The 20,418-nt window shown below is 38.2% G+C and overlaps 5 protein-coding genes across 7 annotated transcripts; 3 read left to right on the top strand and 2 right to left on the bottom strand.

Annotated features, from left to right (window-relative positions):
- The first annotated feature begins 284 nt into the window (after window positions 1-284).
- UBC3 (ubiquitin-conjugating enzyme 3) lies at window positions 285-3,030 on the top strand. The gene is made up of 6 exons (XM_021952680.2): window positions 285-575; window positions 1,201-1,342; window positions 1,483-1,508; window positions 1,942-2,031; window positions 2,130-2,218; window positions 2,595-3,030. The coding sequence occupies exons 2-6, from the start codon at window positions 1,218-1,220 to the stop codon at window positions 2,721-2,723; spliced, it is 459 nt and encodes a 152-aa protein (XP_021808372.1). The 5' UTR covers window positions 285-575; window positions 1,201-1,217; the 3' UTR covers window positions 2,724-3,030.
- Window positions 3,031-3,640: 610 nt separating this feature from the next.
- LOC110752071 (F-box protein SKIP23-like) lies at window positions 3,641-4,899 on the top strand. The gene has a single exon (XM_021952661.2). The coding sequence runs from the start codon at window positions 3,798-3,800 to the stop codon at window positions 4,821-4,823; it is 1,026 nt and encodes a 341-aa protein (XP_021808353.2). The 5' UTR covers window positions 3,641-3,797; the 3' UTR covers window positions 4,824-4,899.
- A 337-nt stretch (window positions 4,900-5,236) lies between these two features.
- LOC110752046 (microtubule-associated futsch-like protein) lies at window positions 5,237-7,677 on the bottom strand. Its single transcript, XM_021952631.2, has 6 exons — window positions 7,543-7,677; window positions 7,355-7,451; window positions 6,552-6,897; window positions 5,914-6,382; window positions 5,728-5,786; window positions 5,237-5,561 (listed from the first exon to the last, which is right to left on the bottom strand). The coding sequence occupies exons 1-6, from the start codon at window positions 7,568-7,570 to the stop codon at window positions 5,514-5,516; spliced, it is 1,047 nt and encodes a 348-aa protein (XP_021808323.1). The 5' UTR covers window positions 7,571-7,677; the 3' UTR covers window positions 5,237-5,513.
- A 1,807-nt stretch (window positions 7,678-9,484) lies between these two features.
- Window positions 9,485-13,987, top strand: IQD31 (IQ-domain 31). 3 transcript variants are annotated; one of them, XM_088253175.1, is made up of 8 exons: window positions 9,485-9,811; window positions 9,939-9,993; window positions 10,792-10,919; window positions 11,155-11,439; window positions 11,541-11,744; window positions 11,976-12,056; window positions 12,206-13,292; window positions 13,660-13,987. In XM_088253175.1, exons 3-8 carry the CDS (start codon window positions 10,836-10,838, stop codon window positions 13,689-13,691), a joined length of 1,773 nt encoding a protein of 590 aa, XP_088109301.1. In that variant the 5' UTR covers window positions 9,485-9,811; window positions 9,939-9,993; window positions 10,792-10,835; the 3' UTR covers window positions 13,692-13,987. The 3 variants fall into 3 exon arrangements, with proteins under 3 accessions (XP_088109301.1, XP_021808321.1, XP_021808320.1); XM_021952629.2 differs by having other exon boundaries at window positions 9,485-9,745; window positions 9,954-9,993; XM_021952628.2 differs by having other exon boundaries at window positions 9,486-9,811; window positions 9,954-9,993.
- Window positions 13,988-14,039: 52 nt separating this feature from the next.
- On the bottom strand, window positions 14,040-19,496 carry ABCA2 (ATP-binding cassette A2). Its single transcript, XM_021952626.2, has 16 exons — window positions 19,054-19,496; window positions 18,645-18,876; window positions 18,339-18,508; window positions 18,026-18,211; window positions 17,810-17,905; window positions 17,528-17,728; window positions 17,258-17,417; window positions 16,954-17,174; window positions 16,343-16,460; window positions 16,170-16,246; window positions 15,900-15,989; window positions 15,610-15,753; window positions 15,252-15,533; window positions 15,073-15,153; window positions 14,684-14,860; window positions 14,040-14,554 (listed from the first exon to the last, which is right to left on the bottom strand). The coding sequence occupies exons 1-16, from the start codon at window positions 19,420-19,422 to the stop codon at window positions 14,351-14,353; spliced, it is 2,808 nt and encodes a 935-aa protein (XP_021808318.1). The 5' UTR covers window positions 19,423-19,496; the 3' UTR covers window positions 14,040-14,350.
- Between the last annotated feature and the right edge of the window lie 922 nt (window positions 19,497-20,418).

A 20,418-nucleotide genomic window follows, 5' to 3' on the forward strand; every position in this document is an offset into this window, starting at 1 on the left:
TCGTTCATGCATGCATATACAGTACACGAAATATAACTTCATTTATAAGCTCTTATTATTCTCTTTATTCTCAATATTATAAAAAAATTTAAGAGTATATTAACGTCACCGATTTCAAGGTTTTATATTAGGTAAAATAACATGGTAGCTCTTGAATCTCTCAAGAGAATGAAAAACCATAAAAAGGAAAAAGGAAAAAGGAAAAAGAGAAAAGAAAAAGGTGGAGAGAAAATTCCCTCCATTCACTTTTTATAAGAGAATATATTAGAAAGAGAAGGCAAGTAGGCAAGTAGGGAGGGACAGTGCTGAGTAGACCGACCCCAACCACATCCCAAATTTCCTACATTCACATTCACTTGATAATTCTGATATGAGCTAATTTACAAAACAACCTCCACCCTTCTCTCTCTCTCTCTCTCTCTCTCTCTCTCAGTAGTTCTGTGTTCCTCTCCTGCCAGACCTAATGGCTTCGATCTGATTAAACCCCCTCCAAAGCCCCTTCCTTGATCACCCTCTTCACCAACCCAATTCTGAACCTGTTCAGATCGAGACTTCTTGGAGATTCGGAGCTCCAGGTGAGAGAATTTTCCCCAAATTATCTTCAATTTCTCGTATTTTTATTCATTTCCAAATTTAATTTTAGAATTGGTTGTTATTTTAGGCGGGTAACGAAGCTATAATCAGAAAGATCCGAATTTTATGTCTGGATGGGGTCAAGTGCCTAGCTTTATTAGGGTTGTAGTCAATTGGGTATTTGTAGTCCAAATATGAATTAGGGTTTTGTTTCTTATGGTCAAATTAGTGGAGAGAATATGCTTCTTTTCGTTATCATGTATACCGTAGCTCTAAACACCTAAAAAGTTGCTTAATTGAAGTGAAATTTCCAGTTTTTGCGCTTACTTTCAGGTCCTGAGCTCTGTTTTTGTGTATATTTAGCTCAGCTAAAGCTATCCTAGCTGGTAATTTGAAGTGTTTGTATTGATGATTCTATTTCTTCATGATTATGTATCTTACCCGTTGCCCAAATTGCTTGCCCCAATTTTTATACATTCAATTTGGTGTAGAAATTTTTTTCTTTTACTTTTTTCGTAGGCATTGGAAACAATATGCAAAGGGATTCACCTCCAATGCACGGTTAATCTTAAAAGACATATTGAATTGGGTTGATGTTTATTGGTTGTTGATTGCTGTGATGTATAGGTGGTAGCAAACTAGCAATGTCGACTCCTGCGAGGAAGAGGCTGATGAGAGACTTCAAGAGGTTGCAACAAGACCCACCTGCAGGGATTAGTGGGGCGCCCCAAGATAACAATATAATGCTGTGGAATGCTGTTATATTTGGGTATGTTGGAAAAATGAAATGCATAAAAAGAAATTACTGTAGTGTTCTCTTTGTTATGCAACATTAATATTCATTTTTCCATATGTTTTAAGTACGGTTGGATAAGCCATTTCTCGTTTCTTGTCTGGTTTGGATTGCAGTCCTGATGATACTCCTTGGGATGGAGGTCAGTTAATCCTTTTTCTGAAGCTTTTGATTATGTTAATGTGTTTCAGACGTGGGATATTCTGATCTAAGTTTTACATTCTAGAATGAAGATGAACAGCATGTACAGTGGTTACGTTATGCTTTAGTTAAAATAGCGATTCTAAAGTGTTTCCTTTTCTTTTGTAAAGGATTTTATATCTTCTTCTTGACGAAATTATTAGATTGCAGTCCGATGGATTCCTTATTTCACTAAGTTCCTAAAATTTTCTTACTTTCTAATACTAAATTCTGAAAACCAAAACCTGAATATTAAGTAAATAACTAAAAGCTTTCCTCCTTTGTTTCTGTCATGTCTTTTGCCCGTTGATGTGACCACAGTATGCATGTTTCTGTTCAATAACCTCAACTTTGTTAATATCTACATTTAAGAACTCTCTGTTGGAGTAATACAGGCACGTTTAAGTTGACCCTTCAGTTTACAGAGGATTACCCAAACAAACCACCGACAGTCCGATTTGTTTCTCGAATGTTTCATCCAAATAGTAAGTTGGATTATACATGTCTTGACATCACAATTTTCTGCATGTTATGCATTTCTCCTCTGGTTTCTGAATTCAATTTTTCTTTCAAATTTGGTCAGTTTATGCAGATGGAAGTATTTGTTTGGATATTTTACAGAATCAGTGGAGTCCTATATATGATGTGGCAGCTATACTCACGTCTATTCAGGTATGGTTGAATTGTGTGGATAGAATTTTTGTTCCTTGCTTATATTTATGAATTTTCATGGTATGTAGCAAAGGTGTGTCGCCTATAGCATACATTTGACTTAGAACTTAAAGAAACATCGTATTGGGGAGGTTAAGGTTTTGCTTCTACACCTTAGGGTCTTAAGGAAGGCTAGTACGTTTATCTTTATTCCAGTACAGTGTGGAGTTTTATATATATACTACAAATGTAGCTGCACATGCCAATGGAGGCATGTATGTATTTCGATGTAGACCAATTATGAATGGAAATAGTGATGTATGTGTTGGGAAACTTTTAGTGTGCTAAACACCAACAATCTGAGAAGACTCTAACATCTACCATTTTCTTATTGCAGTCACTACTATGTGATCCCAACCCAAACTCTCCTGCAAATTCAGAAGCTGCTCGCATGTTTAGCGAGAACAAGCGTGAGTACAACCGAAGAGTGAGGGAAATCGTGGAACAGAGTTGGACAGCAGACTAACTCCTTCGCATGGGAGCTTGTAGGACAGTCGGAATTTGTTCAAAGGCATTTTATAAGTAGCATTTCTAGCTACTGCGAGAATCGTTGTGCCAACTTATCAACATTTATCCTGTATTTCAATGTTTTATTCCCAAATTATGATGCGTAGGATTTGCTTTGTCTTAAGATATGTCTTGCCAGCTGCCACATTGCATTCTTGGTTAATCTCTTGTAAAATAGTGTTGTGTATCAATTTGCATTGGATTGTTATGAACTTGGTTGTTCGGTATTTGAAATGAAAGTTAGTAGTTTACTACAAAAGCAGAAATTTTCGGTCCTTATTTTTTTGACTCAATCGAGTAGATTGCCACTTAGCAGCTCGATCAAGGAATTGAGCTCATAATTGGCAGACTCCTTACAATTTGCGTCTACTTCTTTTGCCAGTGTGCTTGAAGAACTATGGGGGTTGGTGGGTTTAAATTTTAGTACATATTGGTGGCACTAATTTGAGTGTAAAATAAAACCAGTTGTAATGTCATCCAAGGTATTGTAACACTATAAGGTTACTTAGGGAACATGAAAATCAGAAATTATCGCACAAATTAACAAACAACTGAATTTGACAATAAAACCTTCTGACAATGGCCAGTCTTTTAATCGAAGGGCCTGATTTACATGCTGGTCTTGGCTCACATTAGAAACTCCTACTTCTCCTAGTCGTATAAGGTTGCCTATCATTTTCTGATTATGAAAAAGAGAATTAATTAAAGCACGAAACTATGACCCTTAATTTTCCTAGTTGTATAATAAATCTTTCCAATTCTCGGACTTCCTAATATTTTTTTTTTATATTTCCTACTTGAGGCTTAAGTTTTTCTGATCATACGGGAAACTTCCTAGACAAGTAGTTTCACATAACCGTCTACGAGGGTCACTCACTCACTCCTACTCCTTGCAGAATTAGGAAATCCCCTGTATCTGTATATATGTGAGGAGAAAGAGAGTATACTTCACCCTGCCCATTTCCATTACCTAGCTATACGTAGCTTTTCTCTTCTCCACAAAACCCTAAACCTTAATCATTCACTGACCAACATGTTTGTCGATCTTGGCTACGAAGCTCGTCCTCTCGACTTCCCATGGCTCATGCTGCCCGACAACCACTACCACCACCACCACCACCACGCAGGCGACGACTATGAAGCTTACCACAACCAAGACCTGAAGTGTTTTTTCAGTCTTTACACTCACCAAATCCACTGTCTTGAACTGCCTGAGGCTTATGAAAAGACTGTATGTGGATCATCATCAGGCTGGCTAATCTTGCGACATGAAACCACATCAGCCGTTACCCTGCTCAACCCTCTCAACTGCGCTCAAATTGCTCTCCCCCAACTCTCTTCTTCTCCATTCTATGATCAAGACCCTTTACCTGTTCTTCACAAAGCTATACTGTCTTCAGACCCTTGTCGCTACCCGTTTGACTACAAAGTTTTGGCGATTTTTGGGCAGAAGCGAAGGCTCATATGCTACAAAGCAAGGGACAGGACCTGGACCATGATACAAGATGCAGGGGTTCATTATGAAGACATTATTTCCATGGGCAACGAGTTGGTTGCCACTGATGAGATTGGGAGGCTCGTGTCTTGCAATCTTGATGGCGATTGGTTTTGGTTTCCACCAAATGTTGAAGAAATTTCTGACCCTTTTTTCTTTAAAGGAGGCAAAGTTTATCTTGTGGGCATAGAAGGAGAGCTTGTTATGCTGATAAGGTTTGTGCAGGAAAACTTTAGTTTTGGCCAAGAGACATATGACTTTGAAGTTTACAGGTACGATTCTATGGAAAGCATTTGGGAACCGATCAGCAACTTAGGTTCATGGACAATTCTCTGGGGACATAACCAGTCTACCGCCATTGAAGCTCGGCAATTTAAGGGGCTGATAAAACCCAACTGCATCTACTTCACTGATGATAGTTTGGATGAGGATAGTTTGCTGGTTGGCCATGACTCTGGAGTTTTTAGCATGGAAGATGGTAAAGTTGAGCCACTGAGATGTATTTCACATGATTTCATGTATGTTTGGCCACGCCCAGTTTGGTATATGCCTAGTTTTGCTTGAATCATGGATTAAATGTAGAACTTTGGAAATCAATGAGAGCATGGATTTGAAAAGAGTGCTTTTATTTTGTGATAAATTTTGTTTTGGCTTTTCTTTTTTCTGTTCTGTTTATAACTTAATTCGGCTGAGCTCGCTTTCAATTTCTGTTCCCCCTAAAGACCTAATTTGAATTGAACCATATTTGATTTCCTGGTAACTGGCAAGGTTACCATGGTGCCACAATGTTCTGTTTTTAGATTCAATTTTTATCTTAAGCTACTCCAAATGCACACCTTGGAAACCAATCTAAAATATAATCCAAATGATTGTGTCAAAAACAGGTTATGCTTCAGATAAAATGAAATCACGGATTATATTTCAGATATTTAAAAAAAGGAAAAGAAAACAGATTAGGGCAGAAAAAGAGTACATAGTTATATGATTACAACAAATAATTTACTTCAATGGTTCAGCACAATTGGCACCAACAGGAAATTGTATAACAATAAGATAACAAGCTCGGTTTGATCAAACAAAAGACAAATGAAATGGTTTTAACTTAGACTGAAATTTGACCCAAAAAAATAAAACTTAGACTGAAAAACTTAGACCTGAAACCTTCTTTACATAGGAACTTATCCCCACAAAAAAAACATTGAAGACAAACCCAACAAGAATATGAAAATGAAATTGTTCTGGCATTCTGTATTTTTACACGACTTCAGCAGTCAAACTGACATCTTCCATTGGTGGAGCATCCTGCAATAGACAAATAAAGATCTTTGCTCATAAAACAAGACACATCAAACATCTTTGTTCTCAAGACCACAAGAAGCAGCTTGACATTAGAGAAGCTAAGGGTTTGGAATAAAAACTAAGTAAAAGCTTAACGAAAAAGGCAATGGATTCTGAGAGACCAATTCACCTCATTTTCTTTGTTCTCATGAAGTGCTTCTTGCCCTGCAGGAGTAGTGCTAACTGAGCCTGTAAAAACATTGGACCATAAAATAATGTCACATGAAACGTAACAAGAAAAGATGATTGCACATAGAACATAATCCGTGACAAAAGAAATACAGGTGAAATCATTTGACACAGTTGCCTTTCTCACCAGCAGATTTATCCCCCTGCTTCTTAGTCCTGTCTTTTACTTTGTTAGATTCTTGCTTGCTTGGCTTTTGGGGTTTCTTTGCAGTTGGCCCACGAGCCCCATTGTCAGAAACAGGTCCTGAATTTGAAGAAGTCTTCACCAAAGATCCTCTAGTCTTCGTTGCAGGAATGCTTTTCTGAGCAATCTCCTTCTTGGCTGAGGCCTTGACTGGAGAAACTGGAGCAGCATCAGTGTTCAACGACTTGGGTTTTAATTTCCTAGTTCCCATTGTAGAAGAACAGCTCTTGACATCATCATCAGAAGATCGAGTGCCCTCATCGGGTACCTGAGAACAGGTTTCGGAGATCTGCATCTGCTCCCTTTCTACGTTACTTTTGCTCTCCAATAATTCCTTCAGAGGATCTTCAAGGTCATCAAGGTTGTGACGGACCACATACGATTTTAGCTCATCGCGCATTCGATGAAGAGGCTGAGTTTGACATTATATGAAACAAAGAAAAAGGCAGACACAATATAATTTAAAGTTCAGTCCTTTGACACATTAAAAGAAATGATCTTAAGAGCAGACAAATGATCAAACAAAAATGGGGTGAAATCACTGAAATGGAAAATAGAAAGATGGGATACATGAATTGTACCTCACATCCAGCCTCCAAGGCTAGTTTGAAAAGTCCAAGTGAAATTGAGTGCTTGCCAGCAGCCTCAGACAGCTTAATCTGTGTCAGCCAGTATGATGCTGAGGAGAGGACACTAAACTTCTTCCGGCTTGTAGACTTCGAAACGTCAGAAGCAGGTGTCTCACTTTTCACAGACCTCCTTGATCTGGCCTCAGAGATTGGGGTGATGTTGCCAAGCAGTTTTGGAGCTGGAGTGCCAGCCGGTTTGGGAGGATTGGAGAGCCTTCTGGGTGGCTTGGCAGGCTTGTCCTTGCCATAGAGATCAAGAACACCCACACTTTTACTTAGAGTTGATGCAGGTCTTCCCCTAAAAAAAGGTAGACATCCCATATAGAATTCAACCAATTGACTCTGTTTTCTAAGCAGTAACACTTTGCATATGCAGATAACAAACAAGCATGGGAGAAAACTATAGCTTACAAGTCAATTTTATTATTAACCCTAAAGACCGAAAATGTAACCCTACCCTCTATAAATTCTTTATGGAAATAATTCACAACAACAACAAAAAAGTTTTGATCTTTCCCCTAAATCAATTGATACTGCTAATATTTACATGCAATTACTCAAATTATGGGAATTGGTTCATGTAACATACCCAAATTTCACCAAAATTTGATCTTTCCCCCAACAATTAGAACAATTGAATGGCTCAGGATACCCTCATAACATGTAAACCAAATCATCCCCACAAACAGATTCTATTGCAAGTGAAATCATATCAACAATTAGCCCAATCACATATCAGCATCATCAAATCATACCTCTTAGACGCAGAATTGTTAGTCGACTCGGTGGCGACCGGAGGCTTCTCCTCCTTGGACTTAGACCCCGATCGGAGCGCATACCGAAGAAGCTTTCCTGAAACACACAAAACGAAACCCCAATTTCACACCAATTTTCACAAACACACCCACAAAAAATAAACAACAAACAAAACTTTTGAAATTACCAGATTGAGCAGACTGGGGGTCCTCCATTTGATTGATCGATTGCTCTAGTTCTTGTTCTTCTTCCTCTTACTCCTTCCCTTGTGTAAAGAACAATGAATTAGAGGCTGGCTTTTATATTCATTTTCCTTTTTCAAAATTTTCTTGTTTTTTTGACTATAATCATTGGGCGGGAAACTGTAGGAATACCCCACAACACAACTCAAATTTCACCAAACGCGCCGTAATGATAAAATCTCCCCTACTCGCATTCTGATGTACGCAGGTCCAGGTCATTATCCACGTGTGAGACTTTGATTCGTTAGCCGTAGATTCAGTCAGCGAGACTTCCGTTTTGAGTACGTTCGCAGTTTTGATATGGTGGGATGGAGCGGACATGATTGCGAAGGAAGTGGACGCGTGGAGAGCGTATGTGCTTGATGATCCATTCAACGGCTGGCGCTGCATGGGACCCACGGCTTCATATATTAGAAGATATAATTCGAATTTCAAATTTCAAATCGTATGCCGTTAAAACTGCTTTTACGGTTGTGATGAGATGGTCGAGAAGGTGGTTTTTAACCTTTTTTTTTTCTTTGTCTCCAAGCCAAAAATAAACATAAAATATCATGTTTTTCTTGGCTTTGGGCCGGACTTGCTTTTTTTAATGGGCTGGCCATGAACTGATGCACCCACTTCCATGGCCCATTGGGCCAACACGAAACATGTAATCTTTCATGTGTTGATTTTGGAAGGACTTATTCTATAGTGAGGGCCTTAGATATGGTTTTTAGGTGTGGTTTTATCTCTCAACTGTTGGATTATGCTAATCAATTTAATCCAACGATATGATCCAACTCCAAAATTTTTATAGAGAGGGCCTTATATATGACCTTTAGGTAAGGTCAAATCTCTTAACTGTTGAATCAAGCTAACCAATTTATTCAAACAGCTAACTAATTTGATCCAATAATTAACCGTTAGGGCCTCACTTACTAAGGCCTCACTATAGAATGACTCACGTAGCTTCATGCATGTCTTTCCTAGTCATTTGTTGCCATTGCCTCCAAACCTTTAGCCACCGCCAAATCCCCATCCAACACTTGCTCTACCACCACCACTGAAATTGACCGCTCTCCCAACACTACCACCATTATTATCTCCACCTAAAACCACCACCATCACCCCAACCACAACCGCCACCGGAGCAATTTTTATAATCCCTAAAAGAACCCTTTCCACTACCAAGCTTCCTTGCATCACTATCGAAAATTAAAGCACTAGTTAAGATGACTTTGGTTATTGTCGGTGAACTCTAAAGTCCTAATATATATATATATATATATATATATATATATATATATGGGTGGTGATTTGGTTCGGCATGGTTTTGGCATACTTGCAATAGACATAGCATTGATTGTGATTGTTGTGCTGTTAGATGACATATACTGAAAAAATATATTTTGTCACATGGGATTGGTACAACCATAAACCAAAATAAAAAAAAAAAAAAAATCCCAACAACAACCTGTAAATATGAATAGGATTATTGTAAATTAATTAACATTACAACTTAGTCAAGTAAAGATTATGTCAAAATTAGATTTCTTCATGCTAATGATTCTCTATATTAGTTACCAACAAACTTGTATGAAATAAACAGAGAGATTTTTCCTTGTTTGTTTTTTCATTTGTTGGTGTTGGTGACCACAATCAAACGGGCAGTCTTGGTCTGGTTTTTTCCTAGAGTCCCCATTAACGACCCAAGTCATCACACTCTTCCCTCCTTTACCTCTTTGCCTCTTACCAATCCTACGGCTATGATCCCTCCACGCGCGAATTCGCGCCTCGGATTCAATTTTCAGTTGGGAGGGCATAACCGTATTTGCCTCTCATGCTTCGGAATAAATAAAGACGCTGCACCCTTGGTTCCGAAGTAACTGGCTAACTGCACTCGGGACTGCCAACACATCCTCCTTTATGCCGAGCCAACAATCGTCTACACTCGCGTCCACCGTAAGCTTCCCTTCCATAGCCGTTCACTTAGAAACCCCAGTCATCAGTCAACACATAAAAATTCAGCTGCCCAGTCATGAGTGGCTCCTCAGATTTGTTAGTCTGCACCTCTCTGCACCAAATCTAGTTCCTTTAGTCTCCCAATTTTTCAAATTCAAGAATTTTTCTATGGCTCATCAGTCCAGAGTGCAGAGAGTAAAAGCAAAGGTTGGAGCTTTTATTTTTATATTAGATCATTGTTTCTGGGTTTTTGCACAGTCTCACTCACTCATGGTACATTTCCTTCCTTGTACTATCTATTTCTGTGTAAATCTTTAATCTTTTTGCAAGTTGTTTCAAAAAGCTCAAATTTTTTTTTTTTTCGCTTCTGGGTACTGTTATTTTGGTCTGATGGTTCTAGGTTCATGTTTTCCAGGAATGGTAGATTTGGGGTTTAGAAGGTCCACATTTGTGAGGTATGTTTCAGATCTGGTTGAGCTCAACCTGTTATGTTTACCAACTTATTGAGTTCTAAGATCTTGTGGGTTCTGGAGTTTCTAGTTAGATTTGCTCTTGGCTTGGCTTGGCTCCCTGAATTTAACTGAATATGCTGTGATTGCTTGGTTTCTTTCTGGATATGTTACTAGATTTTGGAAGGGTAATTGTAATTGCTTTGAAGTTATTGTCTTGTTTAATATTTTTAATGGAGATTTACCTTTCTTGACATCTTAATTGACTCTTAAGCTGATTGCATTTCATACTATTAATGGAGTTGACTATAACGTTTGATACGTTAATTGTAATGCTCAATGGATCAAATGCGTATTATGTTCCCACGCATGGAACTTGTTTTTCAAGAGTTTGATGGTTTTGATTTTGGAACTTAGGCATGTCGGTTAGGATCAAAAGTAAATTGTTTTAAGGTTGTCTCCCTCTCTCTATCTCTCTCTCTCTCTGTAATTTGATCCATTTAGTTCTTATGGATATGTCATCAATTCCCACTGAATCAAATTGAGCTAAAATGAAAAGCTCTTTTAAAAAGAAGAAAAAAAATCATGTTTGATTTCATTATCTCATAAGTGATGTAACAGTGAGTTGTTGTTACCATAGGCATCCATAGACAGATATTAAAAACATGTTTAATTCTGGAAATTTGCAGAATTGCATTGCTTTGTATTTATTTTCTTTCCTTTTTTTTTCCTTGGATTGCATGGTATTAATTTAAGGTTTACAATTTATGTATATTTAACATGTGATCATATGTAATGATGCAGTAAGTGGGCTTCTTCAGCATTTTGTGGCTATTGGCCTTCCTGCAATGGGCAAATCACCGGCAAAATGGATCAAAACTGTGCTCTTTGGAAAGAAATCGTCAAAAGCTAATATCCCTAAAGGAAGAGAGGTAACACTATTGTTACTGAGCTGACTTAGGAATACATCCTATTAAACCAAATGAAGGACACCTTATTCCCAAACATTTCCTTTAATATTGACGTTAAGAGGACTTCACTTTACTTTTCATTTCGTAGAGTTATCCTTCGCGTTCAATTTCAGAAGTTTAATTGCTTTCTCTTTCTGTACTAAATGTTAAAAACTTACACAAATTCTATCTTTATGCCTATGATCATTGTGTATAGAAATTATCAAATGAGAAAGAAGTAGTAATTGCTTCCAGGGCAGCCGGAGCTGAATTTTCTTCAGATCCACCTGTGGCTATTCATCAAAACACCAACACCCTAGAGGACAACATAGGATTAGAATTGGAGAACAAAGAAGCTCCAAATGTATCGGGTGATGGAGGGCCAGGAAGTCAAAGTACAGAAATACAAGGATCCACACCTCCAGATGCAGTGTATGACCCTGAAAGAATCAGGCAAGAGCAAGCTGCAACAAAGGCACAGGCTGCCTTTAGGGGTTATCTAGTAAGTCTCTTGCTGAAGTAGTACTTTTCGATTTGATTAAATTTGTTTGTTTTGTTAATGCTTATTGTATAAAAACACTGATGCTGGTATATTATGTGAAGGCACGCCGGGCATTTTGGGCCCTCAAAGGCATAATAAGGTTACAGGCACTTATCCGTGGGCACTTGGTTAGGAGACAAGCTGTTGCTACTCTGTGCAGTATGGTGGGCATTGTTAAGTTTCAGGCACTCATTCGTGGAAGACGTGTGAGGCAGTCTGATACTGGGCTTGAAGTGCAAAAAAGATGCATTCTGCCTCTGGTAAATGTAAGTACTTGGTCTTTTATCAATTACTAATTATTACTCTCATCTTTGAACAAGGAATGTCATAGTCTCTTTTGCTCCATCCCCAAATACAGGGAGCTGCATTATTGGATAATATACTAAAATATCTAGGTTCATTCAGTGAATACATTATTGATAATATCATTAGGCTATATGTATTTTTAGATTTCCTGCTACCTTTTAATCATATCCCTCTTATACATTGTCCATCAGGAGGGCAAGCTAGTGGGCCCGGTTGGAGTTAATACATCGACTCAAATGGCAAAGCTGTCAGCAAATGTTTTCATTTTTAAGGTAAATTCAATACTGGAGATGGTAATTTGACTAATAATTACTATTCAAAGAACATGTCCAGATTTGAATCAAATTTTTTCATATCAGAATGTGTCGGATCTGTATGATTTCAATGGGCTTGTTGTAACAGGTTGGTTTTTTCTTTTCAGCTTCTTGCCTTGTCACCTCCTGTGATGCCTCTGAGCTTGCAGTATGAACCTGGAGATCCAAATTCAGTCTCAAACTGGTTAGAGCGTTGGTCAGCAACCCATTTTTGGAAACCAGTTCCCCAACCAAGAAAAGTTCCAGATTCAAAATCTCAGAGAAAGCACCCGGAGGCTCAAACAGGCAGGGTAAAGCGAAGCAACCGGAGGGTTCCTTCAGCAAATGTTGAAAGTGTATCAGTGCAGGCCACCTCTGAATTTGAGAAACCCAAACGTAACCTGAGAAAAGTTTCTACTCATACAACAGATCCGGTGCAGGAAAATCCACAAGTTGAGCTTGAAAAGGTTAAACGTAATTTGAGGAAGGTTCATAGTCCCATAGTAGAGAACTCTGTGCAGACAGAAGGTGAAGCTGAGAGTCTCAAACAGAGTCTGGAAAAGGCATCAAGCACTTCAGGTCCTGATGTTTTGGAAGGGTACACTAATAACTCTGGTGAGAAATTGAAGAAGGAGCCAACTTGGATTCTGTCCAATCAACCTGATACAGAAACAATTCCTGAACCATCAGCAACAAAAGAGTTATTTAATCTATCATCTGGTGATCAAGATGTAGAAGATTTGAAGCCTCTGACAGAGAGCACTGGTAAAGATATAAATGCACCTAGTGCTGAAGCTGCAGTTGAGTTGAAGATATTAACAGAGAGCAATGGAAATGATGAAAATATCTCATCTGCAAATGGGGTTTTAAGCCAAAAAGAAGATTTGACAACCAATGACAACCAGAAATCCAGCAGGAAATCTTCTACTCCAGCCAAACAAGAACGTTCAGAGAATGGGTTGCAAAGCAGTCCAACGGTACCAAGTTATATGGCAGCAACTGAATCTGCAAAGGCAAAGCTGAGAGCCCAAGGCTCCCCTAGGTTTGGACAAGATGGGACTGAGAAAAATAACTCCACTCGTCGTCATTCTCTCCCATCATCAACTAATAGCAAAATCAGCTCACAGTCTCCAAGGACACAAAGACTGGTTCAAACAGTTGGCAAAGGAGGAAATAAAAGTGAGAGAACTCAGCCAACTTCAAGAGAAGGAAATGGTATGATTTTGCGTCCTTAATAGACTGATTCTTGTTTCCCCCTGGACTTATGGAAATATATTGCATATTTGGTTATGAGAGAGATTCACAGATGGAGAGAATTTCTTGAAATTCTTTTCAATGCTGCATTGATCTGGAAGTTTATAATCTTCCAGACCTGTCGGTACATATAAATTGTTTTCCTGTTCGTGCCGAAGGAAGTTAAGCTGAAAGTTGATTGCTTTACTATTCTTTTTTAATTCTCAACTACAGTCTAGAGCATACCATCTCATCATGTAACCTCAACAATGCAATTCCTATTTATTTTCTCAACGTGCACAGTGGTTTATCTATTAACAATCACCTTGGCTATTGTTTGATTTTGCAGGAAAGGCCACCCAAGCAGAGTGGAGAAGGTGATTGATAAGGTGATTTTCAATATAAAGTGGGAGGCATTCGTGTCAGTTTTTGATTTATGCATTTGTGATTCAAAGTGTTGTTAAACTGTAACGTCATCTATAGTTAGAAGGTTGTTTTTGGCCAAGAGCCTCTTGTGATTTGCCTGCGTTTGTGATGTTTATGAGTGAATGTACATCATAGGTTTCATGTTACTTACTATCTTGCATTAAGACTATTCAGACGGTTGGTTTTCAGTCCTATGATACGATTTCTGGCCATTTGTAGCCTGTTGTATAGGGATTATCAGTTTATGCGCACCTTCATGTTTGTTATGCTTTATACGCCGAACTTGAGCCATTTGAAATTAGTGCAAGTGATTTGGTATGCTCAATTGTTGTGCCTCTGCATTTCTTCCACAGCATAACTATGGCAGAATTTAACTGTTTTTAAATCAAGAGGAAATTAAGTCATAAACCCTCATGCAACCAGAGTTCAGGTACATGTTATACAAATCATTGGCTCTAAAAACCTTAAGCTTAGCTGTTGAAAAAATGGGGTTAATAATCTAAATCAAAGCTAACACTTAAAATGGCTGTGCTCATCAAATTTACCAAAAAAAATATGTACTACTGTCAACTGTAACCAAAATCACAACTCCATCTAAACTGGTAGTGACCAGCCTAAGAAGCCTTTTGGCAATTCGGGTCTGGAAAATGTAGGTTGGTCGGTCCACCAGTTGGAGGTACTGGAGTTTCAGGTGCGTGGCCAGAAATGCAGAGTTTACCGGACTCATCTTGATCCCAATAAACTTCTACCATAAACCCTCTTGGATATTGTGGAGATACTGTTCCTGGAATCACCGTATACTTTGTTCCCACTGGTATCTGCAGAATCATTGTAATACAGTATGAGAAGAGCAAGACAAGAAAACATAACCTGCTCATGATTTTTATATTTATTGTCAATTTCTGTACAGTAGTATAAACTATAAAGAGAGAAATGTTTATGCTTACATCAAATGAGGCTCCAGATGTTAAAGTGAGAGTTACCAGCCTCCCCTCAGTTATGGCAGCTTCTAGCTCTGCCTGCCTTGCAATATTCAAGAAAACTTCTTCAAGAGTTGTGAGACCAAGTTGGATGTCTGCTATATTAAATTCATGTTGTCTGTCTTGAAGCTCCGCAAAAAATCTCTGTACAAGTTCGTAAAATCGTAAGGAATAAGAACGGTAGAAAATAACAGAAACTTGGTGAGTGAGACTTCTTTTTATTGGTCTTCATAGCTGACATTATGCTATCCTTCTCCTAAGTCCTACCGGATTTCAGTATAGGAACAATTGTAAATACTGGAAAAGTATAAGCAGATTTAAAGGATATAAAACAAAGTAGAAAGGGAAATCATTACCGTCAATAGCCCCTCTTTATCATGAGGAATGACAAAAGTCAGAAATGCGCTGTTCTCTTCTTTAGGTAAAACACCCAAATGCTGTAGAACTTTTCCCAAGTTAGACCTTTTGTGTGCATAAAAAAAGTTTAAATAATTTCCAAACTTAACATACATAACAGTCTCAAGAATTAACATACATGTTCAAAGAACAGCTTCACGGCCTCATGGTGAGGTGTGTTCACTGAATTGGTGCTTCCACTGAAGCTCACATTAGCAATAAAACCACTCCCAAACCGTGACTTCAGCCGGATTGAAGTTCCAATGCAACGGAGCTTACCCTTTGCCATGATTCCTATTCGGTCACTTAAAATGTCAGCTTCTTCCATTGAGTGAGTGGTTAGGACAATTGCACGCCCTTTTTTTGCATCCTCTATGATGTCCCATACATGCCTTCTTGTTATTGGGTCCATACCAGTTGTCTGCAGATCATAAACTAAATTACATACGCAGGGCAAGTAGATGAACTTATAAGGGAACAAGTTGTAATTTCCATACCGGTTCATCTAAGATAACTAACTTTGGATCACCAATAAGGGCTATTGCGACACTCAGGCGACGTTTCATTCCTCCGCTGTAACTACCAGCTCTCATCCTGGCTGCCTCATTGAGTCTCACCTCTGCCAATGACTTCTTAGCCACCTAAATTCCAGCAGGAGCATTCAACATACAGACTAAACACTCTTCTTGCTCGAGCTTAACACAATTGAATGATTGTGACACCCATTCAAACATTTTAAAGCAAGAAAGCATGTGAAATACCCTATTAAAGTTAGTGCAGCACATACTGATTCTATTGAAGATTGAGGTAGGCCTTTAATAGTAGCGAACAGGTGGAGGTGCTCTTGCCCAGTCAAAGCACTCCAAAGAATATCAAACTATGAATAGAGACAATATGCAAACAAGTCAAGTCTAATATTTTAAATAAGCTGTTGCAACATAGTGAAAACTATGTAACTTGTAAAATCTTGAAAAATTCAGGTTTACTACATGCACAAACAGGTGTTTGTGTGTGTGTGTGTGTGTGTGTAGAGAGTGGGGTGGGCAGAGCAGGTCACCTGCGGACAAACTCCTATAATTTTTCGAATATTTGCCATACCAACAGAACTTCGGGCAGAATGACCATAAATCAATGCTGTTAACAAGGAAATTTACAATTTTATCATATCCCCTATTGACTTCATTCCATAATTTTTTTTATCGATGGACTAAAAAATAATGAAACTATTACCATCTCCTCCAGTCACAGGAGCGAGGCCTGTTAAACAACTGATTGTCGTGGTTTTCCCAGCTCCATTGGGTCCAAGTAGACAAAATAACTGATCCTTGGCAAAGTTCACCCATAAACCCTGGAAGTTATTCAAAATAAATATTTTGTTACCATATTATTTTATTAAAAAAAGCAAGAAACGTATATTCTGTTTCTGTGTTATACATTTTTGTCTCAAGCATTATAATGACAACAGATGAAAAATTAAGAAACAGGGTAAAATAACTTGATCATTAGTCATGATAATATCCATAATCAGAGGGACATTCCTCTAAAGCAGCTACTAAGTGATGGATGGCAATCATTTATGAGGTTCTTCCAGAGGATCTCATAGTCTAACAATCAACCCAAATGAGACTAACATCTTCACCAGAACATCTCACAAATAGAATTCACAAGAGATAAATAGGTAAAAATTGACGGAAGATGCATTAAGTGAACAAAATAATTAAATAATTTCACAAGATTCCTCCACATGAACTGCAAACAATAGGTGCTACATAAAAAGAGAGGTAAGCCATTTTAATCTCTTAACTTCCTCTGGAAACTAAAAGTTGGAAAAGGTTCTTTACCTTGACAGCATGGTAAGGTGCAGTTTTCTTGCCACAGCAGCAACAACCACCTTTTCTGGTCCCAGGATATGTCCTCACAAGGCCACGTATCTGAACTGCAATGTTTGGAAGAACAGCGCCATCCCTAGCTTGTTGTTTTACAACGTTCTCCTCTTCAAGGACATCTACATCATCCGGAGTGCTACCATCCAGTGGTGGCGCTGAACTATAATTGTCACCCTCTATAAAAAGAGAGGATAAAAGCATCAAGTCTACCATCCAACAAGGGAAACTCAAGCACAAACTGAATGTCAGACTTATTTACCTTTCACTTTGTTTCCACCTATCCCTATCCAGTACCCAGGTGTTAAAAAATAATACACTGGTTTTTTGACACCAGATGCATTTGGGACAATATTATCTAAGTAGATAGCCAAAACAAACCAGATGACGAACGTCGCCATTAGCCATTTATAAATGTCACTCTGTCAAAGTTTGGATGAATGTATTAATAATAAATGGCAGGTATGCGAAATCAGAAGCATTTATGAACTACTGTTAAGTTTTGAGATTGAGGACCAATGTGTTCACATACAAGAGTTATAACACAATCGAAATCATATGGTCCACACTCTGTTATTCCACTCAAGCTAATCCCAGGATCTTGAGGAGTGGTTGTTGCATCAGCAAGTATCTTCAGAGCTTTGGCAAGAAGATTAGGTGGGAATAATGACCAGATGAATCGAGAGGTTTTAGAGAAGCCACTCCCATATGGAAATCCTGCTGTTGTAACAAGCTGCAGTGACAAAATGGATTCTGATATTTACCATTGAACCAATAACCCCTAATCAATAAATTATGAACTGAGGAAACTTGCCTGGGATAGAAAGCCAAGAATAAATATGGTGAAACCCACAGTTGTGGATGAAGATGCCTTGCTTACGAAGGCTGACAACATGAAGGCAAAACCAACCTGGCACCAAATGTTAGAGAGGATGCATTAGAGGCTATTAAACAGAGAGATTTGCTTAAGAAAAGAAATTGGAGAAAATAAGCATAATTTGAAACCAGTAATTGCAAGAAATAGTCTTACCATATTTAGTTGGAAAAGAAAGAAGACCAGGTATAAGACCAGAATATTGTTATGCAGGAAAAAATCAAACATAAACATCATCCCAAAGAGAACTATGAAAAGTGATGAGAGAAGTGTCATAATTCCCTCCCATGTGAGCCAAGAGAGCCAGTATGCAGTATCATAAAGACCCATCATTGTCATTGCCTGTTGGGCGAAACAAGTAAAACACCAAATAACTAATTGATTCAGAAAATGGGACAGCAATGCTATTCCATAATTTCACCAATTTAACTGGCAAGAATCATACATTAACTTAAAGTCATTACATTACCTCTCGAAGCTTGAGTTCTTTCTCGACGATCAAAGAAGACATTTGAAACACAAAACCAAACATGGCAGTTGCTAGGAAAAAGGTTGGTCCAACTTGTTTAATTGCAGAGTACAACTCTCGCGCAGGGTGTGCAAATTCCTTGAATGAAACATCCCAGCTAAAATTTGGAACTGAAACAAGTCAATTTACAATTTATGAGTGCTAAATAAGGTCAAGGTGCTTATCATGAAACTAAAAGTTTCTGCAAAGAACACAGGACTTTGAGAAATACAAAATTATCAGAAATGAGAAAGAAAAACCCAATACCTCCAATCAGAGACCTAACAATCTCACGCTCGGCAGCAATCTGAAGCGGAATTTGAAACTTGAAGGTACGCTCCTCATATTGCTTTCGTTTTGCAACAGCAGTAGAATTAGTCTGTATGCCATAGCTAATTACAGTGGCCTCTCTCTCCAAAAAATGCAAAGCTCCTGGGCAAGTCATTGGATTATTAGATAGCCATTCATCAACATCGGCACTTGTTCCAAACGATTTCACCTGCGAAAATAGAAAAAAGTCCCCATCTTTGAGATTGCGACTTCTCACACTGCATTTTGCTTTCCAAAATACGAAAAATTTGATCTTTCCACAAGCAAAACGAAGCAGAGCAAAAAAAATCCATTTTTCCCTCCACATTTTCTCGGTAACCAAACAAAATGCAACAAAAAATCGTACCTTGGTCGCCGGAATGGGCCTGCCGGGGTTATTGGCCATGATAGCGGTGACGATGTTCCGAATCTTAGAGCTCCCATCGCCGCTCCATACGAAGTCGTAGCAGGGTTGTTTGATGAAGAACTTTTCCTCGCAGGGAGGGATCGGCGGCGAAACGAGAGCCGCAGGGTCTTCGATGCTCTTGTAGTCGGTGGAGGAGGCGGAGCGAACCTCGAGGGCCTTCTGGATGCAGAAGATGAGGAAGATGAAGAAGAAGGAAGAGAAGAGCTGCACGCAGGTCCCCCACTTGTTCCGCCATGCGAGCAACAGGTTCTTCTTGAACAACGCCGTGAATTGCTGGATCAGCAATGGAAATCCGCTCACTAATTGCATGATTTTTTTTTGGTTACTTTTTATTTCTTTGAATTTGATTTTATTTCATTTTATGGTGCGAAAGTGAGAGAACTGCGCGGGATTTTGTTTATATATCACTGAGTTCTTATCAAAAAATAGCAAACGTCTATTTACGGCTCAAATTTAAAACACGAGTCGAAAACTCACTTCACAAAGCCGTTGGTCTTGATTGTTTTGTGCGTAAGCGTTTCTGAATTACCATTTTGACCTTGGTTTCCATTGAATTTATGAATTTACCATTTGATGGTCGATTTCCGACATAACTGAAAACTGATCACTTAATGAGAAAATTAACTACAAAGAATGATAAAACATGAGATACGTAAGTATTCCTCTTCGTGTTAAGGTGAATCTTTCAAAATGTGTCACTTTCAAATATACAAATATCTTTACCTCATTGATTTGTCTTTGAAGGTTTCAACAAGGATTTAATAGCATGTTGTTGATTCCATGAAGCAAGTTGTTTAAAAACTAGTAATTGATTGTGATTCAAAGCATAATCAGTTTTGGTGATGCAATACACATACTAACCATATATAATATAGATTATAACCAAGAAGAAGCTACACCAATTTTCACTAAAACTAAGAGTGTAGTTTTTATATATCAATTGTTTGACCAAATCTTAATATCCTGGAAACTTGTCCATTGATGTTGCAATCACAACTTTTCCTTGTTGCAAGATACATGGGTTAGGGAATATATTAATTAGAATAATCATAAGTGATTATAAAAAGCCCAAAATATATGTTGACCCACCAAAGTTCCAAGATAAATACTTTTCTGCCTCCAAGTGTTGCATTTGAGCCATAAACTTCCATATTGATTTTATTTTATCATTTCACAGCCATGACAAAAACTTTGATCATTGTCCTTCCAAATAAAAAATATAAATATATTTGTAGCGAAGAAAAGTTTTTTATAAAAACAATTTTTAAAAAATTGATAGAAAATAGAAGAGAACAAAAAACGCGG

Source organism: Prunus avium, chromosome 5, assembly GCF_965620075.1.
Source record: "Prunus avium chromosome 5, drPruAviu1.hap1.1, whole genome shotgun sequence".
NCBI classification, from domain to species: Eukaryota; Viridiplantae; Streptophyta; class Magnoliopsida; order Rosales; family Rosaceae; genus Prunus; species Prunus avium.

What these genes read in the sequence shown, in the direction of transcription:
- UBC3 (XM_021952680.2), top strand. Translation starts at nt 1,218, where the DNA reads ATGTCGACTCCTGCGAGGAAGAGGCTGATGAGAGACTTCAAGAGGTTG. An exon ending in TGGAATGCTGTTATATTTGG is followed by an intron (nt 1,343 to 1,482) that starts GTATGTTGGAAA and finishes TTTGGATTGCAG; the next exon opens with TCCTGATGATACTCCTTGGG. An exon ending in CTATACTCACGTCTATTCAG is followed by an intron (nt 2,219 to 2,594) that starts GTATGGTTGAAT and finishes TTCTTATTGCAG; the next exon opens with TCACTACTATGTGATCCCAA.
- LOC110752071 (XM_021952661.2), top strand. Translation starts at nt 3,798, where the DNA reads ATGTTTGTCGATCTTGGCTACGAAGCTCGTCCTCTCGACTTCCCATGG.
- LOC110752046 (XM_021952631.2), bottom strand. Translation starts at nt 7,570, where the DNA reads ATGGAGGACCCCCAGTCTGCTCAATCTG. An exon ending in AACAATTCTGCGTCTAAGAG is followed by an intron (nt 6,898 to 7,354) that starts GTATGATTTGAT and finishes ACCTTTTTTTAG; the next exon opens with GGGAAGACCTGCATCAACTC. An exon ending in ATGAGAACAAAGAAAATGAG is followed by an intron (nt 5,562 to 5,727) that starts GTGAATTGGTCT and finishes TGTCTATTGCAG; the next exon opens with GATGCTCCACCAATGGAAGA.
- IQD31 (XM_088253175.1), top strand. Translation starts at nt 10,836, where the DNA reads ATGGGCAAATCACCGGCAAAATGGATCAAAACTGTGCTCTTTGGAAAG. An exon ending in GCATTCTGCCTCTGGTAAAT is followed by an intron (nt 11,745 to 11,975) that starts GTAAGTACTTGG and finishes ATTGTCCATCAG; the next exon opens with GAGGGCAAGCTAGTGGGCCC. An exon ending in AACTTCAAGAGAAGGAAATG is followed by an intron (nt 13,293 to 13,659) that starts GTATGATTTTGC and finishes TTGATTTTGCAG; the next exon opens with GAAAGGCCACCCAAGCAGAG.
- ABCA2 (XM_021952626.2), bottom strand. Translation starts at nt 19,422, where the DNA reads ATGCAATTAGTGAGCGGATTTCCATTGCTGATCCAGCAATTCACGGCG. An exon ending in TCCTGTGACTGGAGGAGATG is followed by an intron (nt 16,247 to 16,342) that starts GTAATAGTTTCA and finishes CCTTGTTAACAG; the next exon opens with CATTGATTTATGGTCATTCT. An exon ending in TGAAGCTGTTCTTTGAACAT is followed by an intron (nt 15,154 to 15,251) that starts GTATGTTAATTC and finishes AAAGTTCTACAG; the next exon opens with CATTTGGGTGTTTTACCTAA.